This window comes from Petromyzon marinus, chromosome 33 (genome assembly GCF_048934315.1).
Source record: "Petromyzon marinus isolate PM22_M1 ecotype Great Lakes invasive population chromosome 33, UKy_Petmar_22M1.pri1.0, whole genome shotgun sequence".
Classification (NCBI taxonomy): Eukaryota; Metazoa; Chordata; class Hyperoartia; order Petromyzontiformes; family Petromyzontidae; genus Petromyzon; species Petromyzon marinus.
Window position 1 is genome coordinate 12,101,897 of NC_133699.1, and position 16,045 is coordinate 12,117,941.

The window sequence follows — 16,045 nt, forward strand, 5'->3', positions numbered from 1 at the left end:
TCAACTCACGTTGGCTGTAAATCACCACGGGTCCCCTTACGTTGTGGCAAACTTTGGGCCACTTCCTGGAGTCGTGGAGTTCTGCCATTACTAGTACGGTACATTTCATTAAAGCGTGTTTCAAAAAAAGTTTTTTTTAAAACGTTACTTATTTTACGTTTGCAGTCGATGTATTTCACGACGCTTTAAATCCGTGTCACGTCGGACGATGATACAATTTTAACAAACACGACGCTTCGTAGAATCCCGGCCGCTATTTCTTTATTTTTGCCCATCAGCCCGCTCGCGACTCAATGGACACAGTTCGATGGACACGATTACAAATGTCACTCGTGTGTACGCGATCCGGCAATAAAAAAATATACACGCTCTTGAACAAGACCCCGATTCTCAAAATAGTAAAACAGTCGTTCATTAAATTACATTAAGGGGAGATTGGTCCCCACCATAGCAATGTGGAATTTCCACTACTGGGTTCTCGAGATCTAATACAGATGAACGTGTCCCAGAGCGTAAACTTGTGCATACGTTATTAATGCAATTTAAACAAAGCGATTTGTATCGGAGAGTAATTCGTATCATACTGCAGAGGAATTAAAGCGAAAGCTTTGGTTCGGGCCCCGGCAGCCTAGAAAATGCGGCAGCAGCACCGCTGTAGTATATATTGGCACCACGACCTGCTCTGAATCAATCGAATTGCCAGAAAATTAAAGGGGTGTAAACACGAGGATATATGTACACACACGCGCACGCAAACACAAAAAAAATAACGCTGAGCGACAATTTAGAACCTGAAATGACTGACGCGATCGCCCAATTGAGGACGCCACTGACACACGGGAGGAGGGTGGCTGTGGTGTTTAATGCCACCGGCTTGAGACAGACGCTTAATCACGGCCGAGTCAACCTACACAGAGGGAAGCCAAGCCCAGAACCCAACACACGCGTCTGTGATGTCATCCATCGCCGGATGGATGACATCACACGGCTGCCCGATTTGGAGCACACCATATACTTGCCAACACATATTGCTATGAGCCAGTGGTTCTTCACTTTCACTTCAGCCTTGTACCCCCCCCCCCCTTTGGTTCACAATCGTTAACAAAATATATGTTAATAAATACATTGGTTTGATTAAACAAAGTAGTTGTACTTAAGTGTGTTTCTATGATTTACCTACTAAAAAACATCTGGCACGTCTCGCACCCCCAGAAAGGGCATCTCGCGCACCCCAGGTTGAGAAGATCCACTGCTTTTAGCGGTGTAGACTGCCAATTGAAGGAACACATTTGACCACATATATAATGTGTCGTCGAAATCATTGCCTTGTAAATCGAAAGTGATACAAGAGTACAATAAATTGGGTGTACGAACCACTGAATCACCGCTCCCCAGCTGTGTTTGAGCAGAGGACATGAGAGTGCTCAGTCGATACACACACAGCCACACACCAAGGTCCTCCTCCATATAGTCTCTAATAGACTGATGGGGCAAGTGCTGTTAGCGAGCACCTATGAAGGCCGACACAGCATACACGAAGGTGGGCGGCCAGCAGGCTGCCTTTGTCTCCCCAGATGTTTAGGCTCGGCACCAAGTACTTATTTGAGGCCAACCTCGGGGAAACCCAGGACCGGTTCAGATAATCTTCACTGGTGTTGGCCGTGAGCGGGAATCGAACTCTGGCCGCTGGGTTCACAGCACAGCTCGCTGAACACAACGGCTATCGCTTCCCATTCACACACTCACACACAACACACACACCACACACACACCCGCCACACACCCACCACACACAACACACACACACGCACGCGATCACTGAGGTTATCAATTAGCTCAGCACACTCATGTGTCCACTTTCACACACAGACATTCCCATCCAACCCACTCAATTCCATCTGCAGGTCGCAGAGCCACCACCCTCCCCCCTCCAGCAAGGCTCCTCCAGGCTTCTCACGCCCCCTCACTGCTCAACCCCTCTGTGTGATGTCCAATCGGAAGTGTGACTCATCTCCCTCCTCTGCGTCGCCAGGGCCCGCTGTCAAGAGCCTGTGGGGGAGACAGTGTGGATGATGAGACAGTGTGGATGATGAGATAGTGTGGATGATGAGACAGTGTGGATGATGAGACAGTGTGGATGATGAGACAGTGTGGATGATGAGTATGTGGGTGAGTGGATGTGTTGATGAGTGTGAACATGAGTGGGCTCGGCGAACAGCACTTGCCACAACAGTCTGTTAAGGCTATACGGGGGATCTTTAGTCTTTTTGTTCGTGTGTAAAGGGTATGGATGAGTGTGCTGGTGACTGCGTTTGTGGCTGTGTGTGAGTATGGGTGAGTGTGTTGGTTAGTGAGTGAGTGTGTTGGTTAGTGGGTGAGTGAGAGTATGTGTGAGTGTTCTGGTTATTGGGTGTATGAGTGAGGGTATTGGTTTGTGTGTGTTGGTAGCGGTAGTGTAGTGGTTAGCGCGCTGCGCTATGAACCCAGCGAGCCGAGTTTGCCGGGTTCGATTCCTGTTCACGGCCAACACCAGTGACGATTATCTGATCCGGTCCTGGGTCTCCCCTAGGTCGACTCAGCTTCAATTGAGTACCTGATGCAGTGTGTAAACATCAAACACTAGGGAGACAAAGACAGTCGGGCGTGATGCTGGCCAGCCACCCCCTGGTGTGCCATACCGGCCTTCATAGGTGCTCGCGAACAGAACTTGCCCCAACATTCTGTTAAGCTAGATGGGGGATCTTTGTCTTTTGTGTGTGTTGGTCAGTAGGTAAGTGGGTTAGTGGGCATGCGAGAGAGAGTGCTGGTAAGTGGGTTAGTGGGCGTGTGAGTATGGGTGAGTGTGCTGGTTAGTGGGTTAGTGGGCGTGTGAGTGTGAGTGAGAGTGTGCTGGTTAGTGGGTTAGTGGGTGTACGAGTGAGACTGTGGGGTTAGTGGGTGTGTGAGTGAGAGTGTGCTGGTTAGTGGGTTAGTGGGTGTGTGAGTGTGAGTATGGATGAGTGTGCTGGTTAGTGGGTTAGTGGGTGTGCGAGTGTGAGTATGGGGTTAGTGGGTGTGCGAGTGTGAGTATGGGGTTAGTGGGTGTGTGAGTGAGAGTGTGCTGGTTAGTGGGTTAGTGGGTGTGTGAGTGTGAGTATGGATGAGTGTGCTGGTTAGTGGGTTAGTGGGTGTGCGAGTGTGAGTATGGGGTTAGTGGGTGTGCGAGTGTGAGTATGGGGTTAGTGGGTGTGTGAGTGAGAGTGTGCTGGTTAGTGGGTTAGTGGGTGTGTGAGTGTGAGTATGGATGAGTGTGCTGGTTAGTGGGTTAGTGGGTGTGCGAGTGTGAGTATGGGGTTAGTGGGTGTGCGAGTGTGAGTATGGGGTTAGTGGGTGTGTGAGTGAGAGTGTGCTGGTTAGTGGGTTAGTGGGTATGTGAGTGTGAGTATGGATGAGTGTGCTGGTTAGTGGGTGTGCGAGTGTGAGTATGGGGTTAGTGGGTGTGCGAGTGTGAGTATGGGGTTAGTGGGTGTGCGAGTGTGAGTATGGGGTTAGTGGGTGTGCGAGTGTGAGTATGCTGGTTAGTGGGTTAGTGGGTGTGTGAGTGTGAGTATGGGGTTAGTGGGTGTGTGACAATGGGCGAGAGTGTGAGGAGGGAGTCAGAGTCAGGGGCGCGGTGCCGCCTAATGAGTGAGTCATACCCTTGAGCTCAGCGACTGTGACAGCCAAAACATTTCCTTTAAAGGTGACGGGGAGGGTACTTCACGATTGGCGGAGTAAACGTATCTTACCCGCTCGCTCCAGAGAGCAATCGGCTGGCAATTATCGCCTTCCACTTAAAATACTCAGCTGGTAATTGAAATTCCACATGCCTATGGTGGGGACCCAGACTCTCCACGCGCGGCTGGCCACAGTTTGACAACAAAAATTAACTCAAGGGCGCGGGCGGTCGTTCGACACGATCTGTCATGAACCCACTCCATCGTTTCTCATTGCCTCACCAGGTGAGAATTCGTCTGCGTCTCTCTCACACGTGGGAGAACAACAAACAACGGTAAACCCTTCTTCCTCTTCTTTGGTTCTTTCGGTGAAGTCACGTAGAATGAGAATAAAGTAATAAATTAATAAAATAAAATAACAATAAAATTCTCACGACGTTTCGGCCACAACACAAGTGGCCTTCTTCAGGTGAAAGGAACAGGCCTGTCGGGACGACAGAGAAACGTCGTGAGAATTTTATTGTGTTATTTTATTATTTTATTCTCATTCAACGTGGTGACTTTACCGAAAGAACCAAAGAAGATGAATCCTTGCAGTCACGAAAGCTTTAAATCGAAATTTAACGGTAAACCCTATTCGAGGGGCTGCTCGGTGTATAGAGGTGTAAGGATTCGCACAACTGAATCAGTTCTCCGTCTCATCTTTACCGTTGTTTTGAAATCTTAAATAACAAAAAATCGGTCTCATTTACAGTTTTGTTCACTCCAATAGGGTAAATATAACATCAGCATATAATGTACATGAATTGTAAACACTTGATTCTTACATGCGAAATCCGATCGATGCATCGTTCAATGGCTGCTACTGCTTGGTACGAAGATAATTAGCGCAGATAATTAACACAAACAATCAAGACTCAAAATTTCCCACAAACGATGGCGGTGCACATCTCCGCTGACGGGCCCTGAGCGAGCGGTGGAAATTCCACATTCTCACCGCCGACCACTGTTGACTTACCACAGAGCGGGATTCTGCAGTCAAAATACAGAGGTATTTCTAGACACACATGCCTCCCTCCTCCTCCTCCTCCGAGAGCGGTATTATCTTATCGTGCTATCATGTTATCGTGCTTGGAGAGAGCAGTGTGTACCCCCCTGCCCTCTCCCAGTGACGCAATTTGCTATACTGGGCAGGGCGACCAGGCAGGGAAAGTGAACTAGGAGCATCAACCATCACACGGATTCCATTCATCCTCGCACCAGCAGCGGCTTTTGGCTGGCCATACAACAAAGACGGTCACGGCATCGCGCGCTTTCAGATGCGCTTCTGCGGCCGTCTGGAACGCTCTTCCTTCCGATATTAGGATGCCATGGTAGCAATGCACTTTTAAATCTAGATTGAAAACCCATTTCTTTAGAACTGCTTTTTGTGTTTAGTTTGTTGTCCTTCCCCTGCACCTCCGATTAGCACGGTAAGCTACGTATGGTGCAAAAGAAGTTCAACATACATACAATTACACTGGCCAGAGAGGAGACAATCGCTGTGTGGGAGCAGAAACATCTGAGCGGTGCCCTACTGCAACACACTAAACTACAAACTCTTTTAATTGTACCAGGTCAGGCCCACTGAGCTATGCAGCGCTTTTAGTTAGAAGTGATCTGGCCACAACTGCTCGCTTAACAAAGTGGCTTATTATCATGTGGAAATTGATATCAGCCAAATACTCTTAAACGCATATTGATTTTAAATGTGAAGGGAAAAACCGGAGGACCCGGAAAAATACGTGACCATGAGGAGAGAGACATGCGAACTTCAAATATACAGCAGGCGTTGGGGCCGGGATCGAACCAACGACCTCCTGCATACCAGGCGAGGTAGTTAACATCTCACCACCATGGCGCCCTACACAACATGTCACGAACACGGTCACCCGCAAAGGAAAACGTCAACGAATCTGGGCAACGCGAGAGGCAGCGCGAGGATGTGCGTACACGTGGAGCCGCTAGTAAAAAGCGACGAGCGTGAGCGGTGGATTGGAGGACACTGACTGGCAAAAAATACTCGAGGGCTTTGGCTTGCCTCAATTAGCTGACATTCTACGAGGGTGTTTCAATAATTCCAATGCAGTAATTTGCGCATCTGAGGTCAGTACGGTTTCGGGAGAAGCTGTGCATTGAATTTGGTAGAGGAAATAATATTCATAAGGGCTCCACTGCTCTTCTCCTGTACGGTTGGTGAAGGGTACCGCCATCTTTAATCACGTGATATGTTTTCCAGAACCGTGGACGGCTGCCTTTGTCTCCCCAGTGCTGATGATTGCATACTACACCAAGCACTCATTTAAGGTTCAGTCAACCTAGGGAGGGCCCCCGTACCGGTGCGTATAACGCAGAGACAAAGGTCCCCGTTCTAATATATATTCTAACAGACTCTTAGGGCAAGTGCTGTTAGCTAGCACTGATGAGAGGTGGCATGGGCCAAGAAGAGGAGGGTGGCCAGCACCACGCCCGGCCACCTTTGTCTCCCCAATACTGATAGTTACACACTGTACCAGGTACTCATTTATGGCTGAGTTGACAAAAGGGGATGGCCCGGGATCAGTTGAAATATTCGCCACTCTTATTGGCCGTGGACGGGAATCGAACTCGGGTCGCCAGGGTCGTAGCGTAGCGGAGCGCGCTAACCGCTACACGACCGCTCCCCACCATAGATGATAAAGACAAAGATCCCCCGTGTAGTCTTAACAGACTGTTTGGGCAAGCGCTGCTAGCGAGCACCTATGAAGGCCGGCACGGCACACGAGGGGGTGGGTGGCCAACACACACACACACTCTCACGCATTCACGGGCTGAGCAGTGAAGTGGTGTCAGCACCTTCTGCCTGGGGGAGGTCTTATCAGCATTTGTAAAAAGCGTTTGTACAAATTCCCCAGTGCTCCTTTCAAAACAATGTAAGCCCCCATACGGGAGAAACATTAACCCTGAACCCTGACCTCTACAAGCACCCTCATCACCATCACCGCTCTCACCACCACTCTCACCACCAGCAGCAGCACCTAGCTCAGCCTCCCCAAAGGCTTTCGGGAAAAAAAAATCGCCCCTCTTCATGGGAAAACGATGACTCTCGTGAGAATCCAAGCCCAGGGTGCACCCGTACAGATGTGGTTACGGATGACTAATATCGATATTGTCGGAGATCAACAACAACGTTGCGCAGAAAGATCACGAGATATGGCTCAAGGTGCGGCTTAGCAACCGCTGCTGCCAAAAAGGCCTGAACCAGAGGGAGCACCAGAGAAGCCATCTCGTTGGTATGTTGGCTTCCACGCTGGCCTGATGTCTCAGAAGAGGCGGGAGCACCGGGTGATTTGGTCATAGGCTTGGCAGTGTTATATGTACGTGTGTCTGTACCCACCCGGGAACGGTGGTGCAGCAGTTAGCGCTACGCTGTGCTACGAAACCGGCGACCCGAGTTCGGTTCCTGCTCACGGCCAACAGCGGTGACGATTATCTGAACCGGTCCTGGGCCTCCCCTAGGTCGACTCAGCCTCAAATGAGTAACTGGTGCGGTGTGTAAACATCGCCACTGGGGAGACAAAGGCGGCCGGGGCGTGGTGTTGGCCACCCCTTCGTGTGCCATGCCGGTCTTCATGGGTGCTCGCTAACAGCACTTGCCCCTACAGTCTGTTAAGGCTATACGGGGGATCTTTGTCATGGTGCCTGTACACACCCGTATGGTAGTGTAGCAGATCGCTCACCGTGCCATGAACCCGGCGACCCTCGATTCCACTCGTGACTAATAACAGTGGTGAATATATTAACTGTTGTCGGGCTTCCCTTAGGTCAACTCCGCCTTAAATGAGTACTTGGTATGGGTCGTAAACATCACTATTGGAGAGACAAAGGTGACTGCGTAGTGTTGGCCACCCACCCCCTCGTGTGCCATGGCGGCCTTCAATCGATGCCAGCTAACAGCACTTGCCTAAGTGACCTGTGTAGGCTCTATGGGGGATCTTTGCCTCTGTCCCCCCCCCCCCTCCTGTATCCTGGTGAGCGCTCATCATGAGCAGCAGCAGCTCCTTCACCTGTGGCTGGACGTCTCTCTGTGCTCTCGTCACGTCCGCCCCCCGTCGATGTCGCCGTCACCACCGTCACTGCGCGCCGGCGTTCTGCCGAGGATGCCCTGCGGTCAGCCGGAAGGTCACAGGTTAAAATTGGGGAGGCAACGGTTAGGCAACACTTGCAGGTGGGCTGGTGGTCAAGACTGGTGTCAGAGTGGCAGCCAAAGAAGGGAATGCTTCCATCAGGATGCTCACCGTGGAGATGAGACGACAAAATCAGCTCTATAAAAACAGAACATTTTTTAAATTTATTTTACTAGGTAAGGCCCAATGACCTATATAGCTCTTTTTCAGAAGCGACTTGGACGCAAATAATAGCTCAGCGAAGTGGCTTATCAAGTGCACATTTCGAGCAGCTAAGTCCCTTAAATGCACGTTTTATAAATGTGGAGGGAAAAACCGTAGGACCCGGAGAAAAAGCCACACGACCACAGAGAGAGAGACATGCACACTCCAAATATACAGGCGATGGGTCGCGATCGAACCCAAGACCTCCTGTATACCAGGCAAAGTAGTTAACATCTTGCCACCGTGGCGCCCTCAGTGCAGGTGGTAGATGAATTGCTACATCGCAGGCTGGTGAGGACTGTCAGAGGCAATGGCAGCTTGGGGAAGCCTTCATCCAGCAGCAGATTGATGTGAGTTCTCCAGACACTGCAGTTTCTTTTCCAAATGTACATTTTTTAAAATCAAAATCACACAGTAAGAGCAGGATCACCATTTCGCAAGGAAAAGCCTCATAACAAAAGTCTTAGCGAGCCTTTCCGGAAGAGGCAATGAATCATAAGGCAGCGATAGCTGTTTACCCATGCGGTTGATAACATACCGCTAATATGACCCACGTTTCCCGAACATCGTGAAATGTACTCCTATTGTTCCGTTTCATAAACAGTCCAACTGTCAACGTGTTTTCTCACAAGCTTGTGTGGTGGTGTAGTCTTGATTTTGCCGGATGAGAAAAAGTGCTGGAAATTCCACATTCCCTATGGCGGTTGGGAGGATGGGGCAATCTCTCTATGCAACGTAGACCGTTGACTTCCCACCAAAGCGGTACGCATTTTGTTAACCCGAAAACAATAATGTGCCGAGTAAATTGCCGACTGGTGTTTGTTGGGCGCTTTGACCAGCTTACAATTGTCTGGATTATAAGTGAATATTACAGCTGTTTATTATCATGAGTGCAGAATTATTCTTGTAACCGCAGCATAATACACGTGTGTACGCACAGGGACGGGAGAATGTCTTCGTGAGAACATGGTTAATCATTAGGACACTGCAATTTCCTCTTACAATGGACATTAAGGCTCTCTAGAAAACAGAGAATTCCACTTCAAATTCAATAACGAGGCTCATGGCCACCCTTCAATCATTTACAAGAACAAGCAGATTTATAATTACCCCCCGCCCGCAATGTGTGTGGTCATCACCTTGTCCTGCTTGACATTCAGAGACACACGTATGTTATAAGTTCAAATCCTGGACAGAGATCAAGACAAGACATTATCAACCCTCCCAGGTCGATAAAATTAGTACCACGTAGCAGGGAGACAACTTGTACGTGTGTAAGTTGAACTTCTTTCCTACCGTATGTAGCCAACCATGCTAATCGTGCCAACCACTGTTGTTCTATCCAACAGTGGTTCTATGGATATACTGGATCCCACCGTCGGAATATGGACATTCCACGTTCCTATGGCTAGGACAAGCCTCTCTACAGAGACAACCATTGTCTTCTTTTTTCTGCTCTAGATCTGGCAACACCAGATCCACTATTCAGCCATGGCTGCAGAGGGCCCCAAGTGATGGCTGGCTGCTGGGCTAATGCTCACAGCCCTTTGCTAACCCACCTCTCTGGCCTCTCTGTGCTGTGAGGAAGGGCCGTTGCCCCAAACCTCGCCAATAATACTGTATTTTTAAGGCCACAGTGTTATTGGCAATCGTGTTGTGTTTTTATTATTGTTGCTGTTCTCTATGCTTATGCACCACTGCCTACGCAGTATCACCAAATAATTTGCCACTGGACAATTTCTGAGAGTGCATTGAGAGATGTAATTGTTCCGGATGAAAGCATCTAGTCAATACACAGTCCAACGTCCCTTGTGCCCCTCAGCCCGACGGCAGACTCACGGACACACGGCCGACAAGACGCAGAAGTGAGCAGGCGAGCAGGCAGGCAGAGGGGAAAACCGAGTGCTTATATGCTAACCAGTGGTCCAAATGGAAATTTTAATTACCGCTATGGAATGTATTCATCCTGCAGCCCATGTAAATACCCGTGTTGCTTTAGGGTTAAATGGTCCTGGCAAGCGCCGTTATTGTTGTACCGTCGCACACCGGCCCTCTCCGTCCACTTGTGCTAACGGAGAGGTTGTGTACAGTCAGTAGGGGCGCCGAGGCAAGGAAGACATTGAGTCAACCGCTTGACGACTGCAGCATCTCGCACAGCGATGGGAGGAGAGCTTGTCCTCGCCGAGGGTGGGACAGGAATTTCGAATGCCTATCGTGGTGCAACCCCAACAGTTCTCACACTTCGGAGACTTTAATCTAAAAAACTATTTAAACTGTTTTTTTTTAATTTTACCGGGTAAGGCCCACTGAGCTATATAGCTCTTTTTAAGAAGCGACCTGGCCACAAATTAAAGATAAACGAAGTGGCTTATCACGTCGAAATTTTATCGCAGCCAAATACTCAAAATGCGTGATGCTGATTATAAATGTGCAGGGAAAAAACGGAGGATCCAGAGAAAAATCTACGCGGAGAGAGACACGCAAACTACAAATATACAGGCATCAGGGTCGGGATCGAACCCATGTCCTCCTGCATACCAGGCGAGACAGCAGGTGAACGAGCGTGCTAAGAATTAGCGGTGAAACAAAGAAGTGGACAAGATGCCTCCTTCACATATCTGGGAACTATACATTGGAAATTAAAGTGTTGTTCGTACATGAATCAGCCGCATGGTCCTTCGAATATACAATCTTGACATTCAGCGTCATATCAACAGTTAGTATCGCCAGGTGAAAAAAAAAATCTCCTCTAGTACCCGATTAGTACGGCTAAGATGCTTGTGGAGATGGATAAATATCGTTCGTGGGCTGTGTCCAAGTCGTAGGCCTCGTGTAGCTGTGGGCCATATGAAACGAGGTCACAGGCCTTGTCTGGACTCGTGGGCTGCAGGATCTCCACCCTTGTCTCAGACCTAATAACTGTGACGATGTGTGGGCAGCGGTCAGCGTGTTGCGCTAAGCACCCGACGACTCAAGCTTGACTGGCTCACGGCCAACAGCAGTGACGAATATCTGATCGGTCCTGGGCCTCCCCCTAGGTCGGCTCAGCCTCAAATGAGTACCTGGTGCGGTAAACATAGCCGGCCTTCATAGGTGCTGCTCGCTAACAGCACTTGCCCCAACAGTCTGTTAAGGCTACACGAGGGATATTTGTCTTTGTAGTAACCATAACAACACTGGGTGTTCCTCGATCGTGCACGTGCACGCACGCACACACAAGCACGCACACAGGCAGAACTATCGCTCTGTCGTGCACGCTGGTATTTAGAATTTTGGCCAAAGATAAAGATTTTTCTACTTTTTGAGATGGTACTGAAAATAAAAACTCAGTGCATATTTTCAGAAGCGCTTTAAGGTCACGAAAAATATAAATAGGTCACCACTGTGCTGTTACACTCTGTTCCAAAACAACTCCGGTCATCCTCGCAGCGGCTTTTGGCTAGCCACCGAACAAAGACGGTCACCGCATCGTGCGGTTTCAGATGCGCTTCTGCGGCCGTCTGGAACGCTCTTCCTTCCGATATTAGGAAGCCATGGGAGCTATGCACTTTTAAATTGAATACTCATTTCATTAAGACTGTGTTTTGTGTTTAGTTTGTTGTTCTTCGCCCACACCTCCGATTAGCACAGCTAGCTACGTACGGTGTGACAGAAGTTCAACAACATACACACAACCTGCCAGGATCGTTAGCATGATTAGGTCACTCCTAAAAAAATAAGTTAAGACTTCAGTGGGCTTTGCCTGGTAGGATGCGGATGGTTTTGTTTTATTTGTGTATGTGTTAGAGTGATTTGTTTGCACTTTCAAATCAATTTAGATTTGAAAGTGCACAGTTCCAGTGGGCTTCGAATGTCAGGAAGGAAGAGTGTTCTTGACAGTTGCAGAGGCACAGCTAAAAGCACGCGATGCCATATGACCGCCGATGTTCGGTGGGTGGCTCCAAGCCGATGCGAGGGTGACCAGAGTTGGCGGGGTGGTCCGTTGTCTTTGACAAGCTCAGCAAGATGTTGTGGTTGTTTGTGCAAATAAACGCGACCTCGTAATGTACACCTGGCCACATCCAGCCTGCACACGTGTGTCCCATCCATCACAATCTCTACTTCATGAATACACCCACAACGCTTCCTTGCCCTATCTTATGAGATTTCAAAAATGAATGACCCTCTCCTGCCATTTAGTAAAACGAGCAACTGACAAAGCACCTCCTGTCCATTTGTATGTGGAGGATGCTTCAAGCTGCATTGCAGGACGGGGGTAAGCGACTTGTAAGGTTTGGAAGAATACGTGACAAATTAGCTTCAACGTGTCCCAATGAAACACACACCCCTCACTGAAGTGTTCAACCGGATGAAACATAGGTTCAAACCAAAAGTGATCTCTCAAGGCTGGACCCGCATGAAACTATAACACATGCGAGTTATCCAATGATCAATTCGAGACACTTTAAGACATCACATAAACTGTCAGGACAGAAACGGCTCAAATTCAGTCTCGATTCAAAAGAGGATCGGCGTCGTCGCTGATCTCCATTTGCAGCAGAGATGATGGTGAAAATTCCACACTAATACGGAGGGAGCCGGGAGGGTCCTCACACAACCACGTTTAGCTTAGCAAATAGAACGACTCATATTCAGAAGTTCCCGAGAGATGATGATGATGCCGATGAGCCGAGCCGAATTCTCACTAAGATTTTTAACTCGTGACCTCCAACTGTGAGTCAAGCGCCCTGACCAGTGTTTGGAAGACGATGACAAGGTGATGACTGAAGGTGATGACTCGTGATAATGACACAACTTTCTCTGAACATAAACATCTTGTGTTTGTTTTCAACCTCGGTGAAATCTTACCCTTCCTTCTTCTCTCACTCAACATCCACCCTCTCCTAACGTTCAAATCTCATTGTTGTCATCATCATCATCACCACTACCACCACCATCGGCAGCAGACATGATCTATCCAGTGCAATTCTCAAACTTTCTCAATTCCCATACATTTGTTTTGTTCATATTGTCTCACTGCCTCTCTCCACTCAACTCTGCATCTCTTTACCCTCTTATCATACCTCTCACAACATTTTTTTGACAATTTTTATTTTACCAGGTAAGGCCCACTGAGCTACATAGCTCCTTTTCAGAAGAGACCTGGCCACACTTAATAGCTCAACGAAGTGGCTTATCACGTGGAAATTTATAGCAGCCAAATACTCTCAACCCGGAGAAAAATCCACGCAATCACAGGGACAACACGCAAACCCCAAGTAAACAGGCATCAGGGTCGGAATCGAACCCACAACCTCCTGTATACCAGGCGAGGTAGTTAACATCTCCTCGCCACCGTGGCAACCACACAACCTCCACCTGCCCGCAAGCCCACATTACACACATGCATGAGCAGGTTGGGAAAAAAATATCTACAAAGGACTTTTAAACAATAAAAGAACGTGCCACTGGTTCCAAATCAATTTCCCTGATGCGTGTGATTGTTGAATCCACAGCTCGTTGCACATTAAAAATAGAGGCAACAATGAGAGTAATCTGCAAGGACGTGAACCGTGGCATTGTGCGGGGAGTGTGTGCGAGTGCGCGCGTGCGCGTGTGCTGAGAGCCTGGTGCTGCTGCTGGTAGTGGTGGCGGTAGCTGAGGGTGATGGGGTGGTAGGGCGGTAGTGTAGCGGTTAGTGCGCTACGCTACGAACCCGGCGGCCCGAGTTCGATTCCTGCTCATGGCAAACACCAGTGACGATTATGTGAACCGGTCCTGAGCCTCCTCCCCGAGGTCGACTCAGCCTCAATTGAGTACCTGGTGCCATGTGTAAAAACATTGCCACTAGGGAGACAAAGGCGGCCAGGCATGGTGCTGGGCCACCCACCCCCTCGTGTGCCGTTCCGGCCTTCATAGGTGCTCGCTAACAGCACTTGCCCCAACAGTCTGTTAAGGCTACACGGGGGATCTTTGTCTTTGGTGAGAGCCTGGTGCTGCTGCTGGTAGTGGTGGCTGAGGGTGATGGGGTGGGAGGGCGCCGCCGCGGTATTTTGATTGCCCCGTTTAAACAAAACGGGCACAAAACACGATTTCAGGGGGTACTCGGCCGTGTACGACTGAAGCAAACATGACGGACGGTGGCACCCTTAAGAGTGAGAAGGCAAAATAATCGAGGATTTGTGCCTGAAGTGTATTCATTGTATGCTGAACTTCTTTCGCGCCGTACGTAGCCAACCGTGCAAATCGGAGGTGCGGGGTAAGGACGACAAAATACAAACAAAGCAGTTATAGAGAAATTAGTTTTCAACCTGGATTTAAAAGTGCACAGCTCCAGTGGCTTCCTAATATTGGACGGAGGAACGTTCCAGATGGCTGCAAAATCGCATCTAAAAGCGCGCGCTGCAGTGACCGTCTTTGTTGGATGGCTGCCAAAAGCCGCTGCGAGGACGATCGGAGTTGGCATGATGATTTATGCTCCTTGCCGAGACCAGAACCCTATAGGTTATAACCCTATGAGACCAGGATGTGTCTCAATATCAAGAGTCACCTGGGGCATTTGTCTTACAGTAGGGGGCGATTATTGCTTCGTGTATAATCCCAATTGTGAACGACGTAACGGGATCTTTAACTTCACTGCATAGCAGATGGCACACAGTAGGATTATTACGGTTAGTATACCCGCAGTATTAACCAGGGCAGCCACTGGTTTCAAACCACGAACCACTGCAACAAGTGGCCAACGGGCTATTGCTAGGCCTCCGGTTAGCACGGTTGGCTACGTACGGTGCAAAATAAGTTCAACGTACATACATAAAGGCCATGCCACCACCATGTACACAAGACACAGATCAACCTTATGGCAGGTCCCATAAGGCTCGGCTCTCGCATAAACTGCGTTGCGACGTCATTTTATGTCTGTTTAAGGTGAACGATACGGCAATATATTCCTCTCGACGAGCTCTACACAATGCGCTAATCAAAGTTTTGTTTTCATGTTCTTTGGGTCTTTCGGTAAAGTCACGTAGATAGGTTCAAAGAAAATGTAAATTTTTTTACAAAAAAGTACAACGAACACAAGCGTTCGTCATCAGGAAGAGGGGGTTAGCTTCCAAAGGTAAACTGTTTATAAAGGTTTGAAATGGGCGTCGTCCAAATGTCAGCAGCCAATGTGAGTGGTGGGCAGCGATCGCGACGGTGGTGAGTTTTCCCACCAATCAAAGGGCTGCCAAGTAAAAAATTAGCATGATAATGTAAGATCGTTGAGCGGCCTCCACAGCAGGCGCCCTGAGGTGGCTATGCTAATGTGAGATATTCGCATGTTAATGCGAGATATTCCCATGTTAATGTGATATATGCGCATGTTAAATGTGACTGATTAGCATGTCAATGTGAGAGATTAGCATGATAACGTGAGAGATTCGCATTTTAATGTGAGAGATTAGCATGTCCATGTGAGAGATTAACATGTCAATGTGAGAGATTAGCATGTTAATGTGAGAGATTGGCATGTTAATGTGAGAGATTAGCATGTCCATGTGAGATATTGGCATGTTAATGTGAGAGATTGGCATGTTAATGTGAGAGATTGGCATGTTAATGTGAGAGATTGGCATGTTAATGTGAGAGATTAGCATGTTTGTGAGAGATTATCATGTTAATGCGGGAGATTAGCATGTTAATGGCAGATCGCAAAGCAAAAACCTTGAGCTCGGTGAGCGAGGTGGCTGTGTTAGGGTGAGAGATTAAACCTGTACATGTAAAATCAGAGAGCCGAAAACAACAACTAACATCGGAAGGTGGTAGGATGGGAACATCACAGCCCGTTATGACTTAAACTGGTTGATAAGGTTCTTCCAATGATTTGGGCGACGCCCATTTCAAACCTTTATAAAACAGTTTATCTTAAGAAGCTAACCCCCTCTTCCTGATGACGAACGCTTGTGTTGCGATCGAAACGTC

The 16,045-nt window shown here is 48.5% G+C and overlaps 1 protein-coding gene across 1 annotated transcript in view; it reads right to left on the reverse strand.

Moving 5' to 3' along the window:
• Positions 1-239: 239 nt before the first annotated feature.
• Positions 240-16,045, reverse strand: part of TTLL5 (tubulin tyrosine ligase like 5) — a 108,787-nt gene continuing 92,981 nt past the window's right edge. The window contains exons 36-37 of the mRNA XM_032965176.2: positions 7,781-7,878; positions 240-2,049 (exon numbers count right to left, since the gene is read on the reverse strand). Of these exons, the coding sequence (XP_032821067.2) occupies positions 2,042-2,049; positions 7,781-7,878 (106 nt within the window). The 3' untranslated portion in view covers positions 240-2,041. The remainder of the gene's footprint in view (positions 2,050-7,780; positions 7,879-16,045) is intronic.